The sequence below is a fragment of the Mastomys coucha genome, unplaced genomic scaffold (genome assembly GCF_008632895.1).
Source record: "Mastomys coucha isolate ucsf_1 unplaced genomic scaffold, UCSF_Mcou_1 pScaffold4, whole genome shotgun sequence".
NCBI lineage: Eukaryota > Metazoa > Chordata > Mammalia > Rodentia > Muridae > Mastomys > Mastomys coucha.
Genome location: NW_022196910.1, coordinates 4,941,716 through 4,968,640, shown reverse-complemented (window position 1 = coordinate 4,968,640; position 26,925 = coordinate 4,941,716). Strand labels below are relative to the sequence as shown.

The window sequence follows — 26,925 nt, the reverse complement described above, 5'->3', positions numbered from 1 at the left end:
CAGTGTCTTGCTGTGTACAACATAATGGTCTTGAGATCTTGCTTCTCCTATCTCAGCCTCTCTATTAGCAGTATAATTTATTTCATGTTTTTACACTATACTATGGTTTTCAGAACAGCCTGCATATTTTAAAAATATTTATGTACCCAAAAGTAATGTGGACAATTAAATTGGGAGGGGGCTTGTAAGAGAACAACAAAGAGTGAGACTGAAGGCTTTGCTTGATATTTGTAATTCTTGTATCAAGTTAACACAGTAAGAGCCAAGATTTTAAGCTCTAGTACATACAAAACAAACAAGCAAACAAACAAAAACACTTTACATATTTATATTCATTTAAGAAAGTATTAGTAGTGGTGTATTATTTTTAATATGCAATTAATACATTTGGAGCTATTTAAAATTTATATTGAGAAAAACATATGTATTTTCAGTATTGCCGTAGACAAGAATCTACATAAGATTGTTAAATTGATTGTTGTTTTATATCAAACAACTTTTATTATATTCATTTTTTATTGTTATAATATTTTATAAATTTTAAAGAATATGACAAAAAAGATATTGTAGGTATTGAAGAGGGTCTCTGGGAGGAGTTAGGGTACAAAAGGAAAACAAGAATGTGATTTAATTCTATTTACTTAAAATGTTTTTAAATGTTAAAAAATTCAGATAAATTGAAATCATGTAACTTTTCTCATCATGTTGCAATAAAACTTTAAAAAAGAAAAGAAACAAAAAGAAATATAAGAGAACACAGGTAAACAGGTAGAAGCCCTTAAAGAGGAAACACAGAAATCCCTTAAAGAAATACAGGAAAACACAAACAAACAGTTGAAGGAATTGAATGAAACCATCCAGGAACTAAAAATGGAAGTAGAATCATTAACAAAAACTCAAAGGGAGACAACCCTGGAGATGGAAAACCTAGGAAAGAGAACAGGAGTCACCAACAGAATATAAGATAGAAGAGAGAATCTCAGTGGAAGGAGATACAAGACATAGATGCAACAGTCAAGGAAAATACAAAAAGCAAAAAGCTACTATCTCAAAATATTCACGAAATCCAGGACACCTGAAAAGATCCAACCTGAGAAAAATGGGTATAGAAGAGAGTAAAGACTTGCAACTTAAAGGACCAGCAAACATCTTCAAAAATTATAGAAGAAAACTTTCCTAACCTAAAGAAAGAAATGCCCATAAACATACAAGAAACCTACAGAACATCAAACAGATGGGAATAGAAGAGAAATTTCTCACGTCACGCAATAATTAAAATACCAAATACACAGAACAGCGAAAGAATATTGAAAGCAGTAAGAGAAAAAGGTCAAGTAACATATAAAGGCAGACCTATCAGAATTATACCAGACTTCTCATCAGAGACAATAAAAGCCAGAAGATCTTGGACAGATGTCATACCCACCCTAAGAGATCAAAAGTGACAGCCCAGGCTACTATATCCAGTAAAACTCACAATTACCATAGATGGAGAAACCAAGATATTTATTCCATGACAAAACCAAATTTATACAATATTTTTCTAACCCAGCCATACAGAGGATAATAGAAAGAAAAGTCCAACACAAGGAGAGAAGCTACACCTAAGAAAAAGCAAGAAATAAATCTTGTCACAACAAACCCAAAAGAAGAGAAGCACATAAATGTAATTCGAACTCTAACAACAAAAAGAACAGGAAGCAACGACCACTGGGACCTAATATCTCTCAACATCAATGGACTCAATTTCCCAATAAAAAGACATAGGCTAACAGACTGGAGACATGAACAGGATCCAGCTTTTTACTGCATACAGGAAACATACCTCAGAACCAAAGACAGACACTCCCTCAAAGTAAAAGGATGGGGAAAAAATTCCAAGCAAATGGTCCCAAGAAACAAGCTGGACTAGTCATCCTAATATCCAACAAAATATACTTTCAACCAAAAATTATCAAAAAAGATGGAGAAGGTCACTACATACTTATCAAAGGAAAAATCCACCAGGATGAACTCTCAGTTCTGAACATCTCTGCCCCAAATGCAAGGGCATCCACATTTGTGAAAGAAATGCAACTAATTCTTCAACTAAATGCAAAACAAACATTGAACCTCACACAAGAATAGTAGAAGATTTCGACACCCCAATCTCACCAATGGACAATCATGGAAACAGAAACTAAACAAAGACACAGTGAAATTAAAAGAAGTTATGAACCAAATGAATTTAACATATCTACAGAACATTTCTAACCCTAAACAAAACACCATAAAACAAAAGAATATACCTTGCTCTCAGTACCTCATGGTACCTTCTCAAAAATAAACCATATAATTGGACACAAAACAAACCTCAACATATATAAGAACATTGAATTAATCCCATGTATTTTATCTGACCACCACGGACTAAGACTGGACCTCAATAGCAACAAAAACAACAGAAAGCCCACATACACATGGAAGCTGAACAACTATCTACTCAATGATAACTTGGTTGGGGAAGAAATAAAAAAATTAAAGACTTTTTAGAATTCAATGAAAATGAAAGCAAGACATACCCAAACTTGTGGGAAACAATGAAGCAGTACTAAGAGGAAAACTCATACCTCTGAATGCCTCCAAAAAGAAACTGGTGAAAGCATAAACTAGCAGCTTAACAGTTCATCTGAAAGCTCTAAAACAAAAAGAAGCAAATACACCCAAGAGGAGTAGAAGGCAGGAAATAATAAAACTCAGGGCTGAAATCAAGCAAGTAGGAACAAAAAGAACTATACAAAGAATCAACAAAACTAGGAGTTGGTTCTTTGAGAAAATCAGTAAGATAGATAAACCCTTAGTCAGACTAACCAGAGGGCACAGATTCAGTATTCAAATTAACAAAATGAGAAATGAAAAGGTAGACATAACAACAGAAACCGAGGAAATTAAAACACTAATCCGATCATACTACAAAAGTCTATAATCAACAAAACTGGAAAACCTGGATGAAATGGATGACTTTCTAGACAGATCTCAGGCACCAAAGTTAATTCAGGATCAGATAAACCATCTAAACAGCCCCATAACCCCAAAGGAAATAGATGCAGTCATTAAAAGTCTCCCAAACAAAAAGAGCCCAGGGGCAGATGGTTTTAGTGCAGAATTCTATCAGACCTTCAAAGAAGATCTAATACCAAATAATCTTCAAACTACTCCACAAAATAGAAACAGAAAGAACAATACCCGATTCTTTCTATGAAGCCACAATTACACTGATACCTAAACCACAAAAAGCCCAAAGAAAGAACTACAGACAATTTCCCTTATGAATATCAATGCAGAAATACTCAGTAAAATTCTTTCAAACCAAATCCAAGAACACATCGAAACAACCATCCAACATGATCAAGTAGACTTCATCCCAGGGATGCAAGGATGGTTCAATATACAGAAATCCATCAATGTAATCCAATATGTAAACAGACTCAAAGGAAAAAAAAGATGATCATCTCATTAGATGCAGAAAAAGACTTTGACGAAATATAACACCCATTCATGCTAAAAGTATTGAAGAGATCAGGAATTCAAGGTACATACCTAAATATAATAAAAGCAATATGCAGCAAACCAATAGACAACATCAAACAAAATGGGAAGACACTCAAAGCAATATCATTAATATCAGAGACTGCCCACTCTCTCTCTGTCTCTACCTATTCAATATAGTGCTCGAAGTTCTAGCCAGATCAATTAGACAACAAAAAGAGATCAAAGAGATACAAATTGGGAAGTAGGAAATCAAGTTATCACTATTTGCAGATGATATGATAGTATAGATAAGTGGCCCAAAAATTCTACCAGAGAGCTCCTAAAGCTGATAAACAACTTCAGCAAAGTGGCTGGACATAAAATTAAATCAAATAAATCAGTAGCCTTTCTCTACTCAAAGGGTAAAAGGGATGAGAAAGAAATTAGGCAAATGACACCCTTCACAATAGTCACAAACAATATAAAATATCTTAGTGTGACTCTAACCAAGCAAGTGAAAGATCTGTATGATAAGAACTTCAAGTCTCTGAAGAAAGAAGTTGAAGAAGATCTCAGAAGAAAGAAAGATCTCCCGTGCTCATTGGCAACATTAACATACTAAAAATGGCCATCTTGCTGAAAGCAATCTACAGATTCAATGCAATCCCCATCAAAATTCCAACTCAATTCTTCATAAACTTAGAAAGAATAATTCTCAAGTTCACTTGGAATAACAAACAAAACAAAACAAAACAAAACAAAACCCTCCATGATGAAAGAACTTCTGGGGGAATCACCATCCTTGACCTCAAGTTTATTATTGGTACAGAAACAGGCAAATACACCAGTGGAATAGAATTGAAGACCCAGAAATGAACCCACACACCTATGGTCACTTGATCTTTGACAAAGAAGCTAAAACCATGCAGTGGAAAAAAGACACCATTTTCAACAAATGGTGCTGGTTCAACTGGCAGTCTGAATGTAGAAAAATGCAAATGGATCGATACCTATCTTCTTGCATAAAGTTCAAGTCCAAGAGGATCAAGGACCTCCACATAAAAGCAAATAAACTGAATCTAATAGAAGAGAAAGTGGGGAAGAGCCTCAAATACTTGGGCAAAGGGGAAAACTTCCTGAACAGAACACCAGTGGCTTATGCTTTAAGAACAACAATCGATAAATGGGATCTCATAAAATTGAAACGCTTCTGTAAAGCAAGGGACACTATCAACAGTATAAAATGGCAGTGCACAGATTGGAAAAAGATATTTACAAAACCTACATCCAATAGAGGGCTAATATCTGAAATATACAAAGAACTCAAGAAGTTAGACTCCAGAGAACCAAGTAACCCTGTTAAATAGTGGAGTAGAGAGCTAAACAGAGAATTCTCAACCGAGGAATCCTGAATGGCTGAGAAACACTTCAGGAAATGTTCAGCATCCTTAGTCACCAGAGAAATGCAGATCAAAATGACCGACAAGATTGATTCCACCTCACACCAGAATGGTGAAGATCAAAAATGCAGGTGGCAGCAGATGTTGGCAAGGATGTGGAGAAAGAGAAACACTCCTCCGTTGTTAGTGGGACTGCAAGCTGGTACAACCACACTGGAAATCAGTCTGGCTGTTCCTCAGAAAATGGGACATAATATTACCTGAGGACCCAGCTATACCACTCCTGGGCATATACCAGAAAGATGCTCCAACATGTAATAAGGACACATGCTCCACTATGTTCATAGCAGCCTTATTTATAATAGCCAGAAGCTGGAAACAACCCAGATGTCACTCAACAGAAGAATGGTTACAGAAAATGCAGTACATATACACAATGGTCTACTATGGAGCAATTAAAAACAATTATTTCATGAAAATGGCAGGCAAGTGGATGGAACTAGAAAATATCAGCCTGAGTGAGGTAACCCAGACACAAAAGAACACACACGGTCTGTACTCACTAATAAGTAGATGTTGACTCAAAAGCTCACAATGCCTATGATACAACCTACAGACCATATGGAGCATAGAAGGAAGGAAAATCAGGGGGTGGATGCTTCAGTCCTGCATTGAGGAGGGAACGTAACGATTGTGGGAAATAGAAGGAGAGGGATACAAGAGAGGAATGAGGAGGAGGAAATAAGGGTGGCAGTATCAGAATTTGGAGGAGACATGAAAGAGGTACAGAGAGTCAGGAAATCGAGTAAAAATAGGTAGCAGGGGGTTGAGGAACTTTGGATAGCCACTGGAAGGTCCCAGACACCAGAGAAACGTGTGAGAGATGGGCAGAAAATTATAAGAACCATATGGTCAGGGGCTTGACCGTGAGGTTGTGTCTCCTAGCAGCATCAGAATCTGCATCCATAAAGCCTCACCAACATGACCACCCAAAAATAAGCTAATCAAAGAGGATACCAACAAGTGTGACAAACTGAATGGGGGAAGCCCACAAAGTCTCAACCCTACACACACACACACACACACACACACACACACACACACACACACACAAACCCTACAGGCAACTGAATATGAGTAGTAGTCCTTCCTAGAGAAGAGAAGACCACTTGGTTGTCCAGGCCAATCAGTTAGCCCTGAAAACATACATACAATAGCATGAACTCAACAGATTATATTTGGAGATATGTCTGTGTGTAATAAATATGCAATAACGATGAAAAAGGAGTGCATGAATTTGAAGGAATTCAGGGAGGGGTAAGTAGGAGGGTTTAGAGCAGTGATTTTCAACCTTCCTAATGCTGCTACCCTTCATACAGCTCCTCATATTATGGTGAGCACCCAAACACAAAATTGTTTTCATTGCTTCTTCATAACTTTAAATTTTGCTACTGTTACGAACTGTAATGTAAATATCTAATCTTTCCAATGGTCTAAGGTGACTCCTGTGAAAAGTTCATTCAACCACCAAATAGGTCACAACCCATAGGTTTAGAGAGAGGAAAGGGAAGTGAGGAAGGCTGTGATAAAAATATAATCTTGAAAAATAAACAAAACCAAACAAATTAAAGAAGTTCAGTGGAAAGCCTTATCAATAGAATACTTCCCTGGAAAGAAAGATTATCAGAGTCTAGGCATAGAAATGTTGCTTGGTTGTTAAAAGAGTTTGGTGCTTTTACATAGAACTGGAGTTTGGCTCCTAGTACCTACATCACATGGCTCATAATCACTCTATATACTTGAATCCTCAAAATCTAGCAGCTCACAACCACCTGTAACTCCAGTTTCAGGGGATCTGGCACCCTCTTTTAGCCTTCACTGTTACCAGACATGTAATAGTACACATGCACACAAAACACCCAGACAATATAGAATAATTTATGGTCATATAAATTTTGTAAATATTTGTAAAAAAAAATCTTTTATTGGCTATGAAACACCCATTGTATATATGTAATAAAACTATGCCATTTGGTACCAATGTCAAAATGTTTGTTTTCTTTGTTTTTAGTTTGGCCCTATCAGAATTATACATTTTAGCTATCTTTTTAAGTCACCATATGTTGGTCTTGTTTACTTCTTTTCCTTGAATTTCCTTCTTGGCAAAATACTTGACCATTTTTATATATTCATTGACTATTTGTACTGGTTTTGAGAACTTTCTGATTAGAACCTTCACCCAGTCACTGGGCCTCCTCTCTCTCTCTCTCTCTCTCTCTCTCTCTCTCTCTCTCTCTCTCTCTCTCTCCTCTCTCTCTCCCCCCCCCTCTCTCTCTCTCACACACACACACACACATTCAATTTTTATTTTTTTCAGAACATATTCTAAAGGCAGAAATTAAATCACTAATAAGACATCTGTGTCTTTTGTGTGAGCTACGTGGCTGTTAGTTTGAAAAAGGATATCTCATGCATGACCTCATTTCCTAACATACCTTTCCACTGTGTTTTCTGGTCATTGAATAAGAGTTTAGTTGAAATGATTCTGTCTATCTTTTCTTTCTATTTGTTTAAACAAAAGCAACTTTGTTGAGGGAAGGATATATATATATATATATATATATATGTATATATATATATATATATATATATTCTTATGGCTTAAAGTTCATCATGAAGGAAAAGTATTAATCAGGGTTCTCGAGTGTAACACAAGGTACAGAATGAATCTTTCCATATGTAGAGAAAGGGGGGTTACTGGAATGAGTTACAGGCTGCGGTCTAGCTAATCCAACAATAGCTGGCTGTGGCCTGTAGTTTCTCAGTTCACACGGCTAAATGTCTCAGCTGCTCATTTTTATGCTGGAATACCTAAGAAGTAAGGTTCTGATGCCAGTGAAGGAACGGACATGCTAGCAAGGCTAGGGCAAGCAGGCAAGAGCAAAAGCTTCCAGGTCTAGCAAAACATGTGGCCTAGATTAGAAGATTAAGATTTTGTGTCTTCCTGCTTCAAGATTTGGATCAAAGGCCTGTGACTCTCCACCTCAAAGGTCCATACCTGAAGTAGAATCACTGACTTCAAAGCAAGCAAAAATTTTCTCACGGGTTATGCCCTCCATTTCCAGATTTTAGTTCATTACTGATGGAGTCAAGTTGACAACCAAAAAAATAATAATCATCACAGAACTCAAGAAGAAATTTGGAGGTAGGAACTGAAGCAGAGATCATGGGGAAATACTGCTCTCATGCTTGTTCACTTTCCCATTTTATACAGCCTAGGCCTATCTACCTAAGTATGCATGACTACAGTAGACTGAAACCCCCCCATCATTCATTAATCCAAAAAATGTCCTACAGTCTTGCCTATAGCCAAGCTAATGGAGGTATTTCTCAGTTGAGGTTCCCTCTTCTAAGATGACCCCAGCTTATATCAAGTCGACAAGAGACTAACCAGTACCAGAGCCAAGTCCTCTTCTTTGTTTACAAGTTTTTTCTATTGGCATTATTAATTCACATATGTAGCATTCTGCTCTTGGCCTGGTTTATAGTAATGATGTTCAATACTGCTCAGAAGTAGCCCAAGTAAAGTTTGTAAGAAGAGACATCATTTGCAAAAGTACCTGTACTTATCAAACGTGTTTTAAATTTTCATTTCTTCAGACAAAGCTTAACATATTGTACAGGTTTCTTTCAAATCTGGGGCTCAATCAACATTTTAAATCTTTCAAAAGATATAGGCGCAAAAGTACATTTGCCTCATCTCAGAATCTTAAGTTGGCACTCATTGCTGGCATTGCCCTTTCACTGACGGAGTAACCTTCTCTGTTTGGGATCACGGGTTTTCCTTTTCCTGTACTGAGTCTGGGACGTCCAGAGCCAATCTGTAATGCTATCTCACGTGAAACAGTAGAAGCCCACTGAGTGCGTGACGAAGCGAGTGCGCGCACTAAAATCCCAGAGGGCGTTGTGCTTAAATGTAAGGATCCCTCAGGTTTACTCCAAAGGGAATGTCTGGGTTAAGATTGGGTGTTGCTCTTATCTATCTTTTTTTTTTATTTGCGTCCGGGATGGGAAAGGTTGTTGATCCTGCTACTCACGAATAAGAAGGCGGGCCCAGCATCTTTCGCCAATCAGAGCCGCTGTTACTTTCTTGCTGGAACTGTCAAATGAGGAACACGGATGTTCTAAAGTTTCTGCCCCTGGCTCCATTTTTGAATCCCGTGTAGCTTTTGTGAGGTGTTGTGACAGCTGGTTTCAGTCAGTGCCACCTATTTTGTCGGCAGGCCCTTCCGAAGGACCCCTACATGCGCCCGAAGCTGGAAATGGTGAGTGTGCGGTGGCTCCCGGAGTCTTGGGCTATGGCTTTGACGTAGCCTGGCGCAGCTTGGCGCCGCCGACCGGCCGTTCCCCTAGCGCTGTGCTGCTTTCCGAGGTCGAGTCTGGCACTGGCGGAGCCGGGAATCGGAGGCTCCTCCTGTCCTGTCGCTGTAAAACTGCTTTATCCCAGTCCCCAGGCTATCATGGAGAATCCGCGCGATGGACCTGCACCCTGCAGACTTTGCAGCGCTGACGGGTTGGTGATGCAGAGTCTAGTCAGTGCAGTGAAAGGACTTGGATTGTGAGCTTGCTGCTGGTCTGACCTTGCACTTGCGTTTGGCCTGCTTTATTGTTTCCTGCGATCTTCTTGGTTTTGTATTAGTTTTGCTCTAGGCTGCTTCTCCAAAGAGAAGGGATATGTAATGTGTGTTTGCTGGTGCTGGTGCTGAGTGTTTGGTTGGTTGGTTGTTTTGTTTGTTTTTGTTTTTCAGATAGGGTTTTTCAGTAGCCCTGGCTATCCTGGAACTCACTTGGTAGACCAGGCTGGCTTCGAACTCAGAGATTCGTCTGCGTCTGCCTGTAAAAGAAGGTCTATCTGATAGAAAAACATACATGCCTTCTATCTTCTGGATAAGATATTTTTTGAGAGTTGGTTTGAGTGTGCAAAACATTTAGCATTTTATTAGTGTCGTTCACGTGTGGTGAGCCAGTCTTTGGGCTCCCGTGCCATAGTGTACTGTGCAGGTCAAAGGACTCCCTTGTGGGGTTAGAGTTGGTTCTCCTATCCATTACCTGGGTTCATGGATCAAACACAGGTCAGGAAGCATGCTAGATGACTGCTTTTACCTGTTGACCCATTTCTTTGGCCTCATTTATTTTTATTTTAATTTTTATTTTTATTTTAAGACTGGGTTTCATATGTCCCTGGCTATCATGAAACTCCATATGTAGCTGCAGATGACCTTGAGGTCGTGATCCTCCTGCCTTCAGGTTTTGGGATTTCAAGGCATGAGTAAGCACTCTTGGCTTGATGTCTTGCTGGGGATGAGACAGAGGGAGGGACTTCTCCATATAAGTTAACACTCTGCAGAGTGAGCCACATCCTCATCCCTGCTGTACAGTTTTCCTCCCTCAGATTCTGGCAGGAAGATGCTAAGATTTCCTGAGTTTCCTTAGCAGCAATGTATGTCATTGACTGCCGAGTGGCAAGCATGGAATGCATACTAATGGTGTTATAGGGATTTTTTTTATTTCAAGACAGAGTTTTACTATGTAGTCTTTGCCGGCCTGGAACATGCTATATAGATGAGGTTTGCCTTGAACTGACAGAGATCAGCTTGCCTCTGCCTCCTAAGTGCTAGGATTAAAGGCGTGCGCCACTACACACAACCTTGAGATATAAAATTTTCAAGTATGTTACCATGATTCTCTAAATTTCTTTGGTGTCTATTGGAATGCCTCCTTTCTCATCTCACATTTCATTAATGTGTGTCTTGCTTTATTTGACTAAGGGTTTATCAATTATGTTTATCTTTTCAAACACCAACTCAATTTTGCAGAATATAATTTTTAATTTGATATATACATATATATATATGTATATATACATATATATATGTATATGTATTCATGATGTAGTTCTAACTGTCCATAAACTCACTGTGTAGACTAGGATGGCCTTGATCCACATCCCTCTGCCTCCCAACTGCTAGAAGTAAAGGTGTGCACCACTATGTCTAACCATTAATAGCTCTTAATATTAAAATCTTAATTGCTACCTTATAATCAAAAATAGATTTCATCTTAGGTAAAAGAATAATAACTGGTATTCCACGGAAATGGAATGAAGAAGGTGTAGCTATGCTTTATCTGACAGAATAGACTTCAAACCAAAAGTAGTCAAAAGAGATAGTGTCACTTCATCTCATTGTAGAAATAATCCACCAAGAAGAAATTACAACAACAAACAGAGGTACATCCAATTTTGTAAAAGACTTACAGCTACATCTAAAATTACAGAATAGGCCCAACAGTATGATAATGGATGACTTCAGAGGTCTGCTCTCACCAGGTGACTCATCATCTGGATGAAAACTAAACAAAGAAAAATTGGAGTTAATTACATCATAAATCAATGGACTTAACAGACATGAAACAGAACAGTCCACCCAAACGTGAAGAATACACAATCTTCTCAGGAACCGATGGAACTTTCTCCAAACTCAACTGCACAAAGAGGGTCTCTATGAATATAAGGAAATTGCGTTCTAAATAGGAATAAAAGTCCACTTTTATTATCAGCAGTAGAACTACAAGAAGTGCAGAGACTCATGGGAACTAAACCCAACGCTAGTGAATGATAATTAGATCAAGGAACAAATGAAGAAGGGAAGTACTTTAAACTTCTAAAATTGCATGAAAAAGAAAACAGTGTGATCAGTTTATGGGACAGAATGAAGGCAGGTCTAAGCAAAGTTTATAGTATTGATTGCCTACGTTTTAAAAAAAAAAACAGTTAATACTTTTGATAGGTTGACAGATTGGTAAGTTGAAATGTCTGAAGTCCTTGGAAAAATAAGAAAAAATAATAATAAGAGAAAGAATGTCATCACAGTTTTACCCCTGAGCCAGTCTTTCGTTTCCTCTTTCCTTTTTGATAATTTATCTTGCGACCAGTTATGTCTTTGTAGCTCAGGCTGGCTTCAGACTAATGATCCTCCTGCTTAGTCTCAGGATTCTTAAGATGACAGATTTGCATTGCAATACTTGGCTTAACGGCCTCTAATTACACGGTGATTCATAGCAAGGCTTGAAACTTAACAGGCAGACTGAGTGTTTTCCACGCCCATCAGTTTTTCATGTAACAAGGCCTCACTCCCTATTGAGAAGTAGAAGCTCACAGAAGCCTGGCCAACACCTACAGTGAGAGAAGTGAAAGGAAGATTAGAGAGGGTCAGGAAGTTCACGAGTGGCAACTGTAGGATCTGTAGGTGTGCTTGCAGTTCCACTGCACAGTATCAGATAACCCAAGGTCTTTCCCAACCCCTTTATTCAATAATATTCCTGAAATATCATCCAAACTGTAGTCTTGGACAGAGTTAGGTCACTTTACAGACCTATTCCATACCCAGTTTATGCAAAAAAAAAAAAAGTTTCCATTTCTGTTTCTGTACCAACTAACTCCATATTTCCCTTAGTAAAATAAATACACTGTCTTCTCTTCCAACACCTCCAAGCACAAAGCACTTAGTGTTTGCTGTCCCTTTATCTTCTAAATTTAAAGCATCCCATGTGAAGGGATGGACCCTAGTTCATTTTTATGGCCTTTGTGTCAGTATCAAATCCTGCATCTGACTCAGACACCTGAATCCTCAAAACTTCTTCCTGGCCTGCACTTCTGATGACTCTCAAGTTCCCAGCTGATGAAAGAGTATAGGTAGCATTACTAGTTTGCCCAAGGTAACTTGATTCAAAGCTAAGCCATAGTACAGGCTTAAAATGTTCTGTGAAGAATGACAGCAGGCCACTGAATTAGGGTATTTACAGTGGTTTGAATAGGAATGCCCTCTTGGTCACATGTATGTGAATGCTTGGCCCATAGGTGTGGTACTGTTAGGAGGTGTGGCCTTGTTGGAGGAAGTGTGTCACTGTGAGGACAGACTTTGAGGTCTCCTATATGCTCAAGCTATAACCAAAGTGACACACATTCTTCTTCTGCTGCCTGCAGGTCAAGCTGCCTCTCAGCTCCTCCAGCACCATGTCTGCCTGCATGCTGTCCTGTTTCCCACTATGATAATAATATACTAAACCTCTGAACTATAAGCCAGCCCCAATTAAATATTGTCATGGTTATGGTGTTTCTTTACAGCAATAAAACTCTAAGGCAGTTCTCAAGGGCAACAATTATTGTTTGGGGCTTTGAAAGGAAGGATTTGGATGCTAAAGAGTGGAGCATGCACTAAGCATTCTGTGTTTTGACTGATAGGTACATCTGGTCAGCCTTGCTCACTGAATGTCTTATTTCCCATCATGTATCTAATTTTAATCATATGCCTTATTCAAAGGCAAAATGATAAAAAGATTCTCCTTAAATATTAATTTTGAGAACACAGTTCACCTTCTGGTACCTGTACCCAAAAGTCGCTCATTTCTTTGAGACTGTTTTCCATTGTTACCAGATGTGTCCCAAAATGTATTTGAATTTGATATAGGAAATAAAGTGTGACTAGAGGGACTGACATATTGCCTTTTTTTTAAAGCATGAAACCTGATAGTGGAGATGGTCCAAGGTTACCTACAGATGACTGTTCAAAAAAGAATATCCGCAAGGTACTAGTTGCATTGGTCAAAAACAACTAGGTACAACACCCAAGTAAAATCTCATGTTGCTCAGCCTGTCCTGTGCCTGCCTGCCTCACTATTGTCCCAGCGCCTAGGATTAATCTCATAGCAATTACAGTGCTTTCTTGATACCCCATGTCTAAAACTTCTCTAATATAATCCTTCATACAAGTCAGAGACTGCTTCTATGCCCAATGAGTGGATTTTCTCGTGCTGATTCGTGTAATCACTCTAGTTTCTCAAGTTAAGGTTTTGCATAAACCTTTAGTGGTGTCTTGAGAAGCTTCGCTTCTATCTAGGTGATTCTCTGGCCTGTCAGCCTCGCAGTTAAGGCTAACCATCCTAATTATTATGTGCACTGTTTCAGGAGCCAGTGACCTTCGAGGATGTGGCTGTGAACTTCACCTCAGGAGAGTGGACTCTGTTGGATTCCAGTCAGAAGAAGCTCTACAGAGACGTGATGAAGGAGACCTTTATGAACCTGATCTCCATAGGTAACAACACACTATGCTTCCTTTGCTGACAGCTGTCTCCGGCTTATATGTATAGTGTTCTACGGCTTGAAAGGGAACATACAGTGGATTTAGTGTGCCTGGTCAGGTCGAAAGATTTAGAATGTAGTACATTTTTATAATGTTGAATATACCACAATAACTTCTTTGGGTTTACTTTCAGAGAAAACACAAGAAGAAAATGTTGAAGAGGACTACCAAAATCTCAGGTGAAATCTGGGGTAATTTAAACTCAAGAAAGAGTAATTTTCATCAAACGTTTGGGAATGATGGGACAACTGAGAACCTAGTAAATTATCCAAATATATTTAAGTATAAATTAATTCTAACATGGATGTTTATAAAACCGCATTGGGTGTGATCATTCAGAATTTGAGTATCCCATCTCTGTAGTTTCTGAATGTCACCAAAATGTGATGTAACAATTAGCTATATAAGAGATTTTTCCCCCCAGTGGTGCATTACATAAAAACATTGCCTTCACACTCACAAGTATTTGATATATTTGTTAATGATCTTTTTTAGGACTTTATATAAGAGCTGGTTTTTTTTCCTGTTATCTTGGTTTATAAGACTTTTTTATGTGTGCTTGATTTGCATGTCCGTGTTCCACATTCATGTAGTGCCCTTGGAGGCCAGAAGAGGGCCTAAGATCCCTATTCCCTGGATTGCAGTTACAGACAGTAATGAGCCACTGTGTGGGTGCTGGGAATCAAAGATAGGTTCTCTGGAAGAACTGTCAATCCTTCTCACTCTTGAGTTGCCTCCTTATTTAGAGGTGTTTTTAATTTGCCTTTTATTGCTGAGATAAGCACCAGGACAAAATATAACTTAGGAGGAAAGGCCTTATTTTGGTTCCTCTCTGCCTTCTAGATCACAGCCCCTCTTCATGGGATGTCTGGGCAGAGATCTGGAGACAGGAACTGAAACAGAGATTATGGAAGAACATTGCTGACTGGGTTGCTCCTAAAGACTTACTCAGCTTCATTTCTCATAGAACTTATAGAATGCAGGCCCATATGGTCAAGAATGGCACCACCCAGGGTGGGCTAGGCCTCACACATCAGTTATTAATCAAGAAAATACCCACCCCACAGTATTGCTTCCAAACCAATCTGATGGAACTGTTTTCTCAATAGAGGGTCCCTCTTCTGAGATAAGCAGATCCTGTGTCAAGTTGACAAAAAACGAAACAAAACAAAACAAAACCTAACTAGCCAGTTGTTTCCTTGTTCCCATAATCTCATGTTAATATCAAAATATAAATCATAGCATAACTTTAGGAATAGCTCAGTCTTAAAGGGGTGGGGGGTATACATATTACATATTTAGTGCTAAAAGTTATCTGCTATGGGCTCCTGTAAATCAAATATAAGTTATGCATTTGTGATTTCAAAAGTGAAGAAGCAGGGCACAGGTACAATTAGACCAAAGTAAATCCAAAATTCATCAATGTTCACCCAATTCTGTAGCTGAGTGTATCTCATCTGGGCTTCACTCATGATCTTCTGGTCTCCTACGGGCTTGGGTAACACAGAGTTTCTGGCTCTCCCGTACATAGCACACATCCGTCACTTGACTTGCAGGCTCATGCTGGCTCCATCCCACACCTACTGCTGTCCCTGGCAATCATCAGTGGTACTGTCATCTCTAATATTCTAAGGTCCATATAGCTTATCCCTTCACCATTCACTTTCTGGCCTTTCTTTAGGAACTCCAACCCTGAGACGTGGTTCAAAATCTCATCTGGTCTCAATAAACACTTCAATCCTGATGTTTCTTCTGTAACTGGGGTTTCAGCTTCATCTTCTGGCCTTTCATGGTACCCTGCCTCAGCTCTCCATGACTCGTTTGTTCCTGCAGCTCTCTTACTGCCAAAATTAATACCACCTGACAGAACCTTACACATTGTCATGTTTTGCTGCCAATTTTAAATGCAGCCTTAGCCCCCCTGTGCAATTTGTGCTGATCAAAATCTCTTAAAGATTTCACCTCAGTGATGTTGTTTATCATAGCTGATTCTTCAGCCCCAGCTGACCAGAAAGCATAGATTCTTAATACAAAATATTTCATTAACCACTCTTATAGTCTTTGAGATACTCTTTTTATTAGATATTTTCTTTATTTACGTGTCATATTTCCCAGTTTCCCTTAAAAAAACAAAACAAAACAAAAAACAACAAGAACACAGCCCTGTTCCCTCCCCCATCCCGCTGCTCACCACCCCACCCTCTCTCCTGCTTACTGGCCCTGGCATTCCCCTACACTGAGGCACAGAACCTTCACAGGGCCAAGGGCCTCTCCTCCCATTGATGACTGACTTGGCCATCCTCTACTATACACATGCTGCCGGAGCAATCAGTCCCACCATGTGTAGTACTCCTTGGTTGGTGGTTTAGTCCCTGGGAACTCTGAGGGTACTAGTTAGTTCATATTGTTGTTCGTCCTAAGGGGCTGCAAACCCTTCAGCTCCTTCAGTCCTTTCTGTAGCTCCTTCATTTGGGGACCCTGTACTCAGCCCAATGGATGGCTGTGAGCCTCTACTTCTGTTTTAGTCAGGTACTGTCAGAGCCTCTCGGGAGACAGCTATATCAGACTGGATTGTCCTTCCTTCAGTCTCTGCTCCATAGTTAGTCCCTGCAACTCCTTCCATGGGTATTTTGTTCTCTTAAACATCGCTTTGAGAGTTTGTTTGGATGTTATAACATGGGAGCACAAATACTTGTATACCCTTAATTGAAGACTGGTGTTCCCTTCTTCAGGGAAGGCCATCCTCTTTGACAAAGCACACAGCTTTAGGAAGGATATACTTGGAACTGTGAGGGAGGAAAGAGACACTCCCTAGCTGGCCACATCAGCCGTATCAATCCTAGTGATCAAGGGGAATGACATAAGTTGCAGCCACGTCACCTTTACACTCTCAGGCATCCCTCTGAAGCTTGACAAGGCAGGCTTCCAATGCCATTAGCATTCTTAACATTCCAAGTTGCCAAAACAGATCATTAAACTCTGAGCAGTCATTGGTTTTTCCAGGTGAAAGTTCTAAACACTTCCACTTTCTTTCCAAAAACGACATGGTTAATCTGTAACGGCAATAGCCTATGGACCTGGAACCAATGTCTGTTTTAGTTTGCTTTCTTGTCCTGTGATTAATACCACAATCAAAAGCAACTTGGGAAGAAAATGGTTTCTTTTGGTTTATTCTTCATGTCACAGTCTGTCATCATGGGAAGCCAGGCCAGGAGTTTAAGCTGGGCAGGCATCTGGAAGCAGGAACCCAAATAAAACTATGGAAGAGCCCCACTCACTGATTTGCTCTGTTACTTTTTCTATACAACCTATGCATGCCTTCCTGCTCAGAGGAGGGACAAGTCACAATAAGCTAGGCTCTCCTACATAACTTAGTAAACGAAGAAAGCACCCATGTAGAGTTATCTACAGGCCAATCTTATAGAGGCAGGTTTTTTAATTAAAGTTACAGCTTCTCGGATGGCCCTATCTACGTTGGTAAAAATCTAACCAGTACATGTAACATATTTCAAATGCTTAAGCAGAGTAGTATTTCCTAATATTATATGATATTCTTTTATGCTAACACATTGGTTGAATGTTTTTCTCTTTTTTTGGTCATAAATTATTTAAATTTATATGTATGTGTGGGTTCATGTGGATGCATGCTACATATCTGAGAAGGCTTTATGGAGCCAGAAGAGGGCTATAGGTCCCTTGAAGGCAGAGTCATATGCCATTGCAAACCCACCCATAGGGATGCTGAACTTTGGTCTTCTGGAAGAGGAAGTGGTGCTCTTAACTGCTAAGCACTTGCACCAGATTCTTCATAATTCTTGTAAAGGCAAAGTCAAAGGTCTATTTATTTTCTCTGCTCTTGCTTCTGGCGTACTATAACTAGTGAACCACTAGAGTCAGTCACCAACAGCTTCTTTGCCAAATCAAAAACAATCAGTACCAATCCCTTCCCCTATACCACAGGATTCAGTTCTTGGAAATACTTTCTCACACACCAAAAAGTTCACACTGGAGTGAAATGCTACTAATATAAACGTTGTGAAAAAGCCTTCATTATCTCCAGTGCCCATAATGCTCTTCTCATTGTTTTTTGTTGTTGTTGTTTTTGTTTTTTTTTTCAGAACTCAAGTGATTGAGAAAGATGGTGAATGTGAACATGGCAGTCAGTGTGAACAAACCCAGGCACAGATTCCAGAGTATATTGCTAATGAGGACTTGCCTCCTGCAGTAACAGTATGTGGAAGCAGTTTGTATGTCAGAAACGTTGCCAGTAATTCACCCTTGGATGTGCACCTCAGTGATCCAACTCAAGAGAAACCATCTGAGTGTAAGGAACCTGTGGAGAAGGCTTTTAAACATGAGAAATGCTGGGAAGATATGGGCCACTCTAAGTCATTTCAAGTTCATGGAAGTTCTACAGAGAAATCATGTGACAATCAGCAATGTGATGCAGCTTGTGGGAGTCTCCATTGTGATCAGCATCAGGAGAGAACTCATGATGGAAGCAAAAACAATGAGAACACCTTTGTGAAGTGTACATATAACCAGATAGATGAAACTGTCCATAGTGAAGTGAAGCCATTTGTGTGTAAGCAGTGTGGAGAAGCCTTTGTTAATTCCAGTCACCTTATCAGTCACGAGCGAATTCATATTGTAGAAAAGTGTTATATTTGCAAACAGTGTGGGAAAACATTTAGGTATTTGTCATGCTTCCAAAAACACGAAAGAATTCACAGTGGTGAGAGGCCTTATGTGTGCGAGCAATGTGGGAAAGGATTTATTCAGTTGAAATACCTTCTTATGCATCAAAGGATTCATGGAGAGAATTCTTATGAATGTAAACATTGTGAAAAAGTCTTCACTATTTCCAGTGCCCATAATGTTCATGAAAACATTCAAGGTGGAGACAAGCCATATTCATGTACACATTGTGGAAAAGCTTTCACTAGTCCCAGTGACTATAATAGTTGTGAAAGAATTCACACTGGAGAGAATCCCTTTGTATGTAAGAAATGTGGGAAAGCATTCAAACGTTTGGGTCATTTTATGAATCATGAAAGAATTCACACTGGAGAGAAGCCTTATGCATGTAAACATTGTGGAAAAGCCTTCACCAGTTCCAGTGACCGTAACAGTCATGAAAGAATACACACTGGAGAGAAACCCTTTGTATGTAAAACATGTGGGAAAGCATTCAGTCGTTCTGATTATCTTATCAATCATAAAAGGATTCATACTGGAGAGAAGCCTTATCCATGTAAGTATTGTGGGAAAGCCTTTGCCACTTCCAGTGACAGAAACAGTCATGAAAGAATTCATACTGGTGAGAGATCCTTTCTGTGTAAAAAATGTGGGAAAGTGTTCATTCTTTCTGGTGATCTAATCAAGCATGAAAGGATTCACACTGGAGAGAAGCCGTATTCATGCAAACATTGTGGGAAAGCTTTCACTACTTCAAGTGCCCGTAACAGTCATGAAAGGATTCACACTGGAGAGAAGCCTTATACATGTAAGCATTGCACAAAAACTTTTACCACTTCCAGTACCCGTAACAGTCACGAAAAGACTCACACTGCAGAGAAGCATTTTACATGTAACCTTTGTGGGAAAACCTTCAACAGTCAGAGTTCCTATTACACTCATAAAAAAATCCATTCTATGAAAGAGAAACTTTATGTATGTAAACACTGTGGGAAAGAATTCACTTACTGTGGTAATTTCCTTAAGCATGAAAGAATTCATACTATAGAAACATTATCCCTGTGAACAATATGTAAAAGCATTTCTGGGTCCGACATCCCATTAGAAACCTGCATAAAATCTCAGCGTGACAGAACTCGTATAACTATAAACTGTATGGTCAACTTGCCTTTATTGTGAGTTATGATAAAAAGAGTTTGGATGGGCCACAAGATAGCTTAACTAGTCATGGCTCTTTAGGATAGCCTGATCTCGATTTTAACCCTGAAACTCACTTCAATAGAGAATCAGTTCCCAAAAATGGTCTTCTGAGTTCCACATGCACAACATTGAGTATATTTGTGTATGTACACAAATGAAGTAAATAAATGTAATGCTGAACAAGAAAAAGTGAAAACATTTTGAAGTAGAAACACACATGACCAGCAAAATATAATATTAGCCCTAATATACAAGCATATGTAGGATGAAATCCTATTCCTATACATGTTTTAATGTCTATCTGGTTTTCTTACAGGTAAGGTAGGAGGCTAGCAAAATACAGGACATTTGAATAGCACTTAGAACTTATAAGGTGAACCTGTTCCAACCAAATGTAAACTTTAAAGGAAAAATAAAGCTGTGTGATCGAAATAGAATGTTTTCATGTAGTTAAATCATATAAGGATAATTTAAGTTTGTATATTTTAGAAATAACCTGAAAGAAGAACAATAAAATTTTAGCATTTTGATCTTTGGTCCATTTCCACACAAGACTTTGATTTTTTTGTTTGTAATCTTGGAGTTAAGATTTGCTTAATAAAAAAGAAAGATTTGTTTAATAACATTGGCATAATTTTCTGGTCTGCCATTCCTGTCACTTAAAAGACATGCTACTAAGAAACTGTGTCAAACCATAGCAAGCATTTAAAGAGATGGATTGCAGCTTGGAGAAATGATTAACAGAGCGATTAACAGTGTTTGCCACTCTTCTAGAGGGCCTTAGCTTGATTCCCAGCATATGTGTTAGGTGGATTTCAACTACCTGTAGCTTCAATACCAAGGGGCCTGAACACATGTCTGGTTGTCCCCCAGGTACCTGTACAATCATGTGATACACAAATAAAGAATTTGAAAGAAAATGAAAAGAAATTGGTGATTCAGAGAGATGGTTCAGCTAAGGGCACATACTTCTCTTTCAGGCTTTTGTGTGTGTGCGCGCGCGTGCGTGCGTGTCTGGTTGGTTTGAAGTAGAAAGTTGTTGTTCTTTATTACAATATTTTTCTAAGTGCCCTTACATAGCAAATTCTATTTTCAAAAAACTTATTATTTCAATGGTAATTAGCTTTGCATGAAAAAAATGTTTTTTTTCCTGAGTGATACAGATTTTTTAAATTTATTATATTATTTGTGTGTGTGTGTGTGTGTGTGTGTGTGTGCACATAAATCCGAGTGTCTGGTATCTGAAGAGGATGTAGGACCTCCTGGAACTAAAATCAGACTCAGTTTTGGTGCCCTGAGGTGATTGCTAGGAACCAAACTCCAGCCCCTCTATTTACATAAATTCTGTGGGCTTTATTTTTTTATGTTCCATTGTACTGCAATGATTGTATTTTTAAAAACAGTTTTAATTGATCCTTTTTTTTGTAGCTTTAAGTGTTTCTATAATAAATTTTAGTACTTTAAATCCCCAGTTCCTTTCATCTTCCCTCTGTCCCTTCAGTACTTCTCAATAGACCCATTCCTTAATTTATGAGTATGAATATGAGAATTGACAAAGCATTTTAACATGACCATATGTCAAGAAAATAATATGTACCTTCTTCTATGTGGGTGGCCTCCCTAACCACAGGTTCTTGATGAGATTTGGAGAGTCAAGGCTGGAGAGATGACTATGCATCTTAGAGTACTTACTAATCTTCCAAAGGCTCATAGTTCACTTTCCAGTATCAACATTTGGTGTTTTACAATGACCCATGACTTCCAGAAATCAAAGACTCTTCTACATTCTGAAGACAACCACAAATACATATCGCATCCTAAGACACATATAAAATAAGATTGAGTTCCTGTTTGTGTAGCTAATCAAAAACCCAAAGTTCCTGTTTGTGTGGCTAATCAAAAACCCAAGAAACTAAGGGCAACTTGTCATAACTTTTTAAATTAATTAATTAATTAATTAATTAATTTACTTTGCATCCTGACTGCAGTTTTTCCTCCTCCCAATCATTCCACCTCACCTCCCTCTCCATCAACTCCTCCCTTTCTCTTTATAAAGATGAGGACTCCCATGTGTATCAGTCAGCTTTGACATATCAAGTTGCAGCAAAACCAGGTGCATTTTCTACTGAGGCTAGACAAGTCAGCCCAGCAGAGGGAAAGGTTCCCAAAGTCAGGCAATACTCAGAGATGGTCCCCCTGCTTCCAGTGTTAGAAGTTCCACATGAAGACTAAACTGCACACCTGTTACATATGTGCAGAAGACATAGCTCAGTTCCATGCAGGCTCATAACTTTCATTCCAGTGCTTCACAATATGTGCTTTACCTGGATTTAACTCATTGAATTCACAGCTAATCCCATCTCACCCAGTTGCATAGCAACCCCTTGTAGCTTGAAGGCCATCTAAAGGGAGAAAGCTTCTAGCTCATCTCTAGCTTGACTTCCCAATGCCCTGTGACTAAAATGGATACTGTCTTCAGCTATAAGATTTTACTATCAAATTCTATTTGACAACATTGAACAATGACAGTGACCTGTATTCTAAGTGAGACTTCACGTCCTCCTTGGGCAGCAAATGGTAGGCAGGTATCCTAAACTTAGCACTTGATTCTTATGTAGTTACCTCTGGCTTTGGGAAGACACATTGTCCATCAGTGCAGATGTGTCCTTTCAAACGTTTTTGTTTAGACTATGTTTTCTACTAAGATTATAAAATACCTTTCTGTATGTTTTCCCCCTGAATATCCTGTCTTATGTATCCCAGTTCTTCCTCTTCTTCCATATTGTTTCTCTTCCCCTCCATGCTTAAACCTTTCTACATCCCAGTATTATTACCACTTTCCTCATTTATAAATGAGGTATTCTGCTATCTGCTCTTTAATGGTCCCTTTCTGCCTTTTGGTCTTTATGAACACATTTATTTATTCACTTTACATCCTGATTGCAGCCCTACCTCCCTCTTCTCCTCCCCCAATTACCCCTTCCCCATGTGAGTACCAACCTGCCCTGGCACTTCAAGTTGCAGCAGAACTGTCTTAGGGTTTTACTGCTGTGAACAGATACCATGACCAAGGCAACTCTTAATAAAGGCAACATTTAATTGGGGCTGCCTTACAGGTTCAGAGGTTCTGTCCATTATCATCAAGGCGGAAACGTAGCAGCATCCAGGCAGGCATGGTGCTGGAGGAGCTGAGAGTTCTACATCTTCATCTGAAGGCTGTTAGCAGAATACTGACTTCCAGGCTAGGGTGGGTGTCTTAAGCCCATGCCAACAGTGATAAAACCTACTCCAACAAGGCCACATCTCCCAACAGTGCCTCTCCCTGCGCCAAGAAATACAAACCATCACAAGGACTAAGCACATCCTCTTCCATTGAGGCCAGACAAGGTCACCCAGCTAAGGAGAAAGGATCCAAAGGCAGGCAACAGAGTCAGGGACAGCCCCTGCTCTAATTGTTTGGAAACCCACATGAACACCAAGCTACACATCTACTACATACGTTTAGGTACCTAGGTCCAGCCCATGCATCCTCTGATTGGTGGGTCAGTATCTGTGATCCCCCATGGGCCAAGGTTGTTTGACTCTATCTTATGGTGTCCTTGACCCCTCCAGCTTCCTCAATCCTTCCACCTACTCTTTCACAAGACTCCCCAATATGAGCACATAGGTTTAAATGTGTTACACTAAACCTTGGTTAGCTAGACACTATAATAATGGAAATTGAATATTTTGTCTTTCTCTGTTTCCTCAATCAGTATATTTTCTAAATCCATAACATTGCCAGCATATTTTACAATTTCATGTCCTCTTTACACTGAAATAAAATTACATTATGTAAATGCCACATTTTCTATACGTATTCATGTGGTGATGGGTATCTTAGGTCATCCCATCTTGCTGCAATGAATACAACCACATTGAACATGGCAGTGCAGTTATATCATTTGGTACATCATTTGGTATATCATTTGGTTCTTTTGCTATATTGATTGCTATAGTTGGATCATCGGACAGTTGTATATTTTTGTTACCAGAACTTTATTAGATTTACATTATTTGGCAGAAGAGCTGACACACATGATCCAGGTCCTAGAGTGCATTATCATGGAACCTCTGGGTCTCATAATTAATCCTACAAGCAGAGGCACTGAGAAGACTATCAAATGCTAAAGAAAGTAGGACCTCAGTTAATATATTTTATAATACTTCCATTATTTTCTTATCTATGTTTAAGATGTTGTAGCAAGTACAACACTTAATCTAGAGTTCCCATAACACTTTTTACATATGTCTGCTTCAATGGTGGAAGCACCCTGCTAAGAGCTGCATAAAAAAATGACATTTCCACTTTTAATATTTTGATGAACTTCCTCACATAGTGCCTGCTTACCTTACCACCACATATACCAGCTTACCTTACACATATGCCAGCTTACTTTACCACCAACACAAGTGTAAACTGTAAGGGTTCCTTTTTTCACACATCATTGTTAACATTTTTGTCTAATAATAGCCATGTGACTAGAATAAGATGAAGTTATAGAATGTTTTTTGCATTTCCCTGTTGGCTAAATATTTTGAACAATTCCTGAGTATGCATTAGCCATTTATCTCTGTATTTGTGAGCACTCTGTTCAGTTCTATAGAATATTTTAATTGCTTGTTTTATTCCTAGATGTCCATAAACTAGTATATTGCAGGCATTATTCTGGCCTATTTTGCTGGAAAAGTTTTCTGCCATTTTGTAGGTTGCCTTTTCACATAATGAGCTTTTTTTGTTTTGTTTATTTGACAATATAGAAACCATTTCTTTTTAGAAGGGATACTTGTATTGACTATATATCCTGTGAGATTGGAATTCCTTCAGAAATGCTTCCCTATACATATATTATTAAACACATTTCCTGATATCATCTAGTAGTTACAGAATTTTGAGTATAACATGGAGAGTTGATACAGTTGAAATTTAGTTTTTCTCCCAAAGTAGAAGAAAAAAGTCTTGTTTCCTTCTACCAGAAGATAGCCAGTGTTCCCATAACAGTATATTAAAGAGAAGAGAATATCTTTTCTCCAATGTAAGTATTTGACTTTTTGTAAAAAATTTAGTCAGTGTAATTGGGTAACTTCTCTCTCTCTCTCTCTCTCTCTCTCTCTCTCTCTCTCTCTCTCTCTCTCTCTCTCTCTCTCTCTCTCTGAAAGTTTTTAGTGGTATTAGTCCTCCACATCACTAAGACTGAAGAATCTTTATTCTTTTCCCATTTCCACTTTAATTTTGGTCAGCACCAATTTAGGCCTTTGTAGACCCTCTGGCCATTGTTCTGTTTTTGCATTCCTCCTATTGTGTGCTAACAGTTTCTTTCTTCTCATAGAAGCCACTCAGTGTGGTGACTCATTTGTAATTCCAACATGTAGGAAACTGAGGCAAGATGACTGCCTCAAGTTCAAGTCAATCCTTGACTAGAGTGAGACCATGTCTTTCAAAAGGAAGTAAGCCAAGAGTGGTAGCTTATTGGTCAAGCTAAGACATCATGCACTAGTTTGAACTGTACAGAGGAGTCGATTACCTTTGTTTGTTCATAATCTTAGTAGGGATGCTTTGAGTTATTTTCATCTCACACAAAATGAGTGGTAATTTTGTCATATAGACTTTATCCAATTGTTTCTATCCTATCAGTTTCCATGGTTTTTGTCATGTAAAGAAATTTGAATTTTCTTAAATGGTTTTGTATATGTGTATGCAGTTATTGCCATGATTGTGTAGTCTCTGTCCCTGACAGCATTTAGTGAATTACATTAATGCACTTACAACTGTCTCTCCGTGCCTAGAATGAAGGCAACTTTAATAAGCTGAAGGGTTGTTATGGTTTATTCTTGAATTCTGTTTGGATGTAATTCTTTTGTTTTCTGAGAATTTAGGCATGTATGTTTATCAAAGAAATTGGAGTTTAACTCTCTTTTCTACTGTGTCTTTGCTAGGATTTGGAATCAGGATAATACTAGCTTCATGGAAAGGGAGTATTTAGAATCCCTCCTTTTTTGAATTCCAGAATGATGTAAGCAGTTTTGTTATTAGTTTTTATTGTTATGTTTGCTAGAATTTTGAAATTATTGTAGTTTATATTGGTTTAGCTCTGATAAGTCCTATATGCCAATATCTTAGTTAAGATGTTACTGCTGTGAACAGACACCATGACTAAGGCAACTCTTACAAGGACAACATTTAATTGGGGCTGACTTATAGGTTCCTAGGTTCAGTCCGTTATCATCAAGGTAGGAGTTTGGCAGCATCCAGGCAGGTGTGGTACAGGAGGAGCTGAGAGTTCTACATCTTCATCTGAAAGACCACTGGGAGAAGACTGGCTTCCAGGCAGCTAGGAGGAGGGTCTCAAAGCCCACCCCCTCAGTGAAGCACTTCCTCCAACAAGGCCACACATACTACAGCAAGACTATACGTCCTAATAGTGCTACTCACTTCCTGGCCCAAGCGTATCCAAACCACCACAGCCAACAAATTTATCTATTTCTTATCATTTTGCTGTTTAATAGAATAAAAACTTTTAAATTCTGCTGTCACAAGTCTCCGAATTTACTTTTGTCTATTGCAATGTCTTAATCTTCTCTAATTTTATTACTTTATGTCTGTTTTCTTTAATTTGAAAGGGTTCACCCATCTTGTTTGTCTTTCAAAGAACCAACTCTATTTCCCTGATTCATTCATTTATTATCTTGTTTCTGCCTGTTATTCCTTATTTCTTCCCATTTAGTGATTGGCACTTTGAGCTCTTGGGTTTTTTAATGCCACTAAAATCAGGAACTAGACAAGGCTGCCCATTCTCTCCCTATCTATTCAATATAGGGGAGGGGAGGAGAGGGGAGGGGAAGAGGGAGGGAAGGAGAAGGGAGATCAGTGAAAGGAG

The 26,925-nt window shown here is 38.8% G+C and overlaps 1 protein-coding gene across 2 annotated transcripts in view; it reads left to right on the top strand.

Moving 5' to 3' along the window:
* The window catches only part of LOC116076295 (zinc finger protein 883-like), a 53,513-nt gene extending 32,879 nt beyond the window's left edge, over positions 1-20,634 (top strand). The window contains exons 2-5 of one of the 2 annotated variants that reach the window (XM_031350011.1): positions 13,487-13,556; positions 13,936-14,062; positions 14,244-14,289; positions 18,229-20,631. In XM_031350011.1, the coding sequence (XP_031205871.1) occupies positions 13,488-13,556; positions 13,936-14,062; positions 14,244-14,289; positions 18,229-19,873 (1,887 nt within the window). In that variant the 5' untranslated portion in view covers position 13,487 and the 3' untranslated portion in view covers positions 19,874-20,631. Of the gene's footprint in view, positions 1-9,081; positions 9,236-13,486; positions 13,557-13,935; positions 14,063-14,243; positions 14,290-18,228 lie in introns of those variants that run through there. The other variant, XM_031350012.1, reaches the window with a different exon arrangement.
* The last annotated feature ends 6,291 nt before the right edge of the window (positions 20,635-26,925 follow it).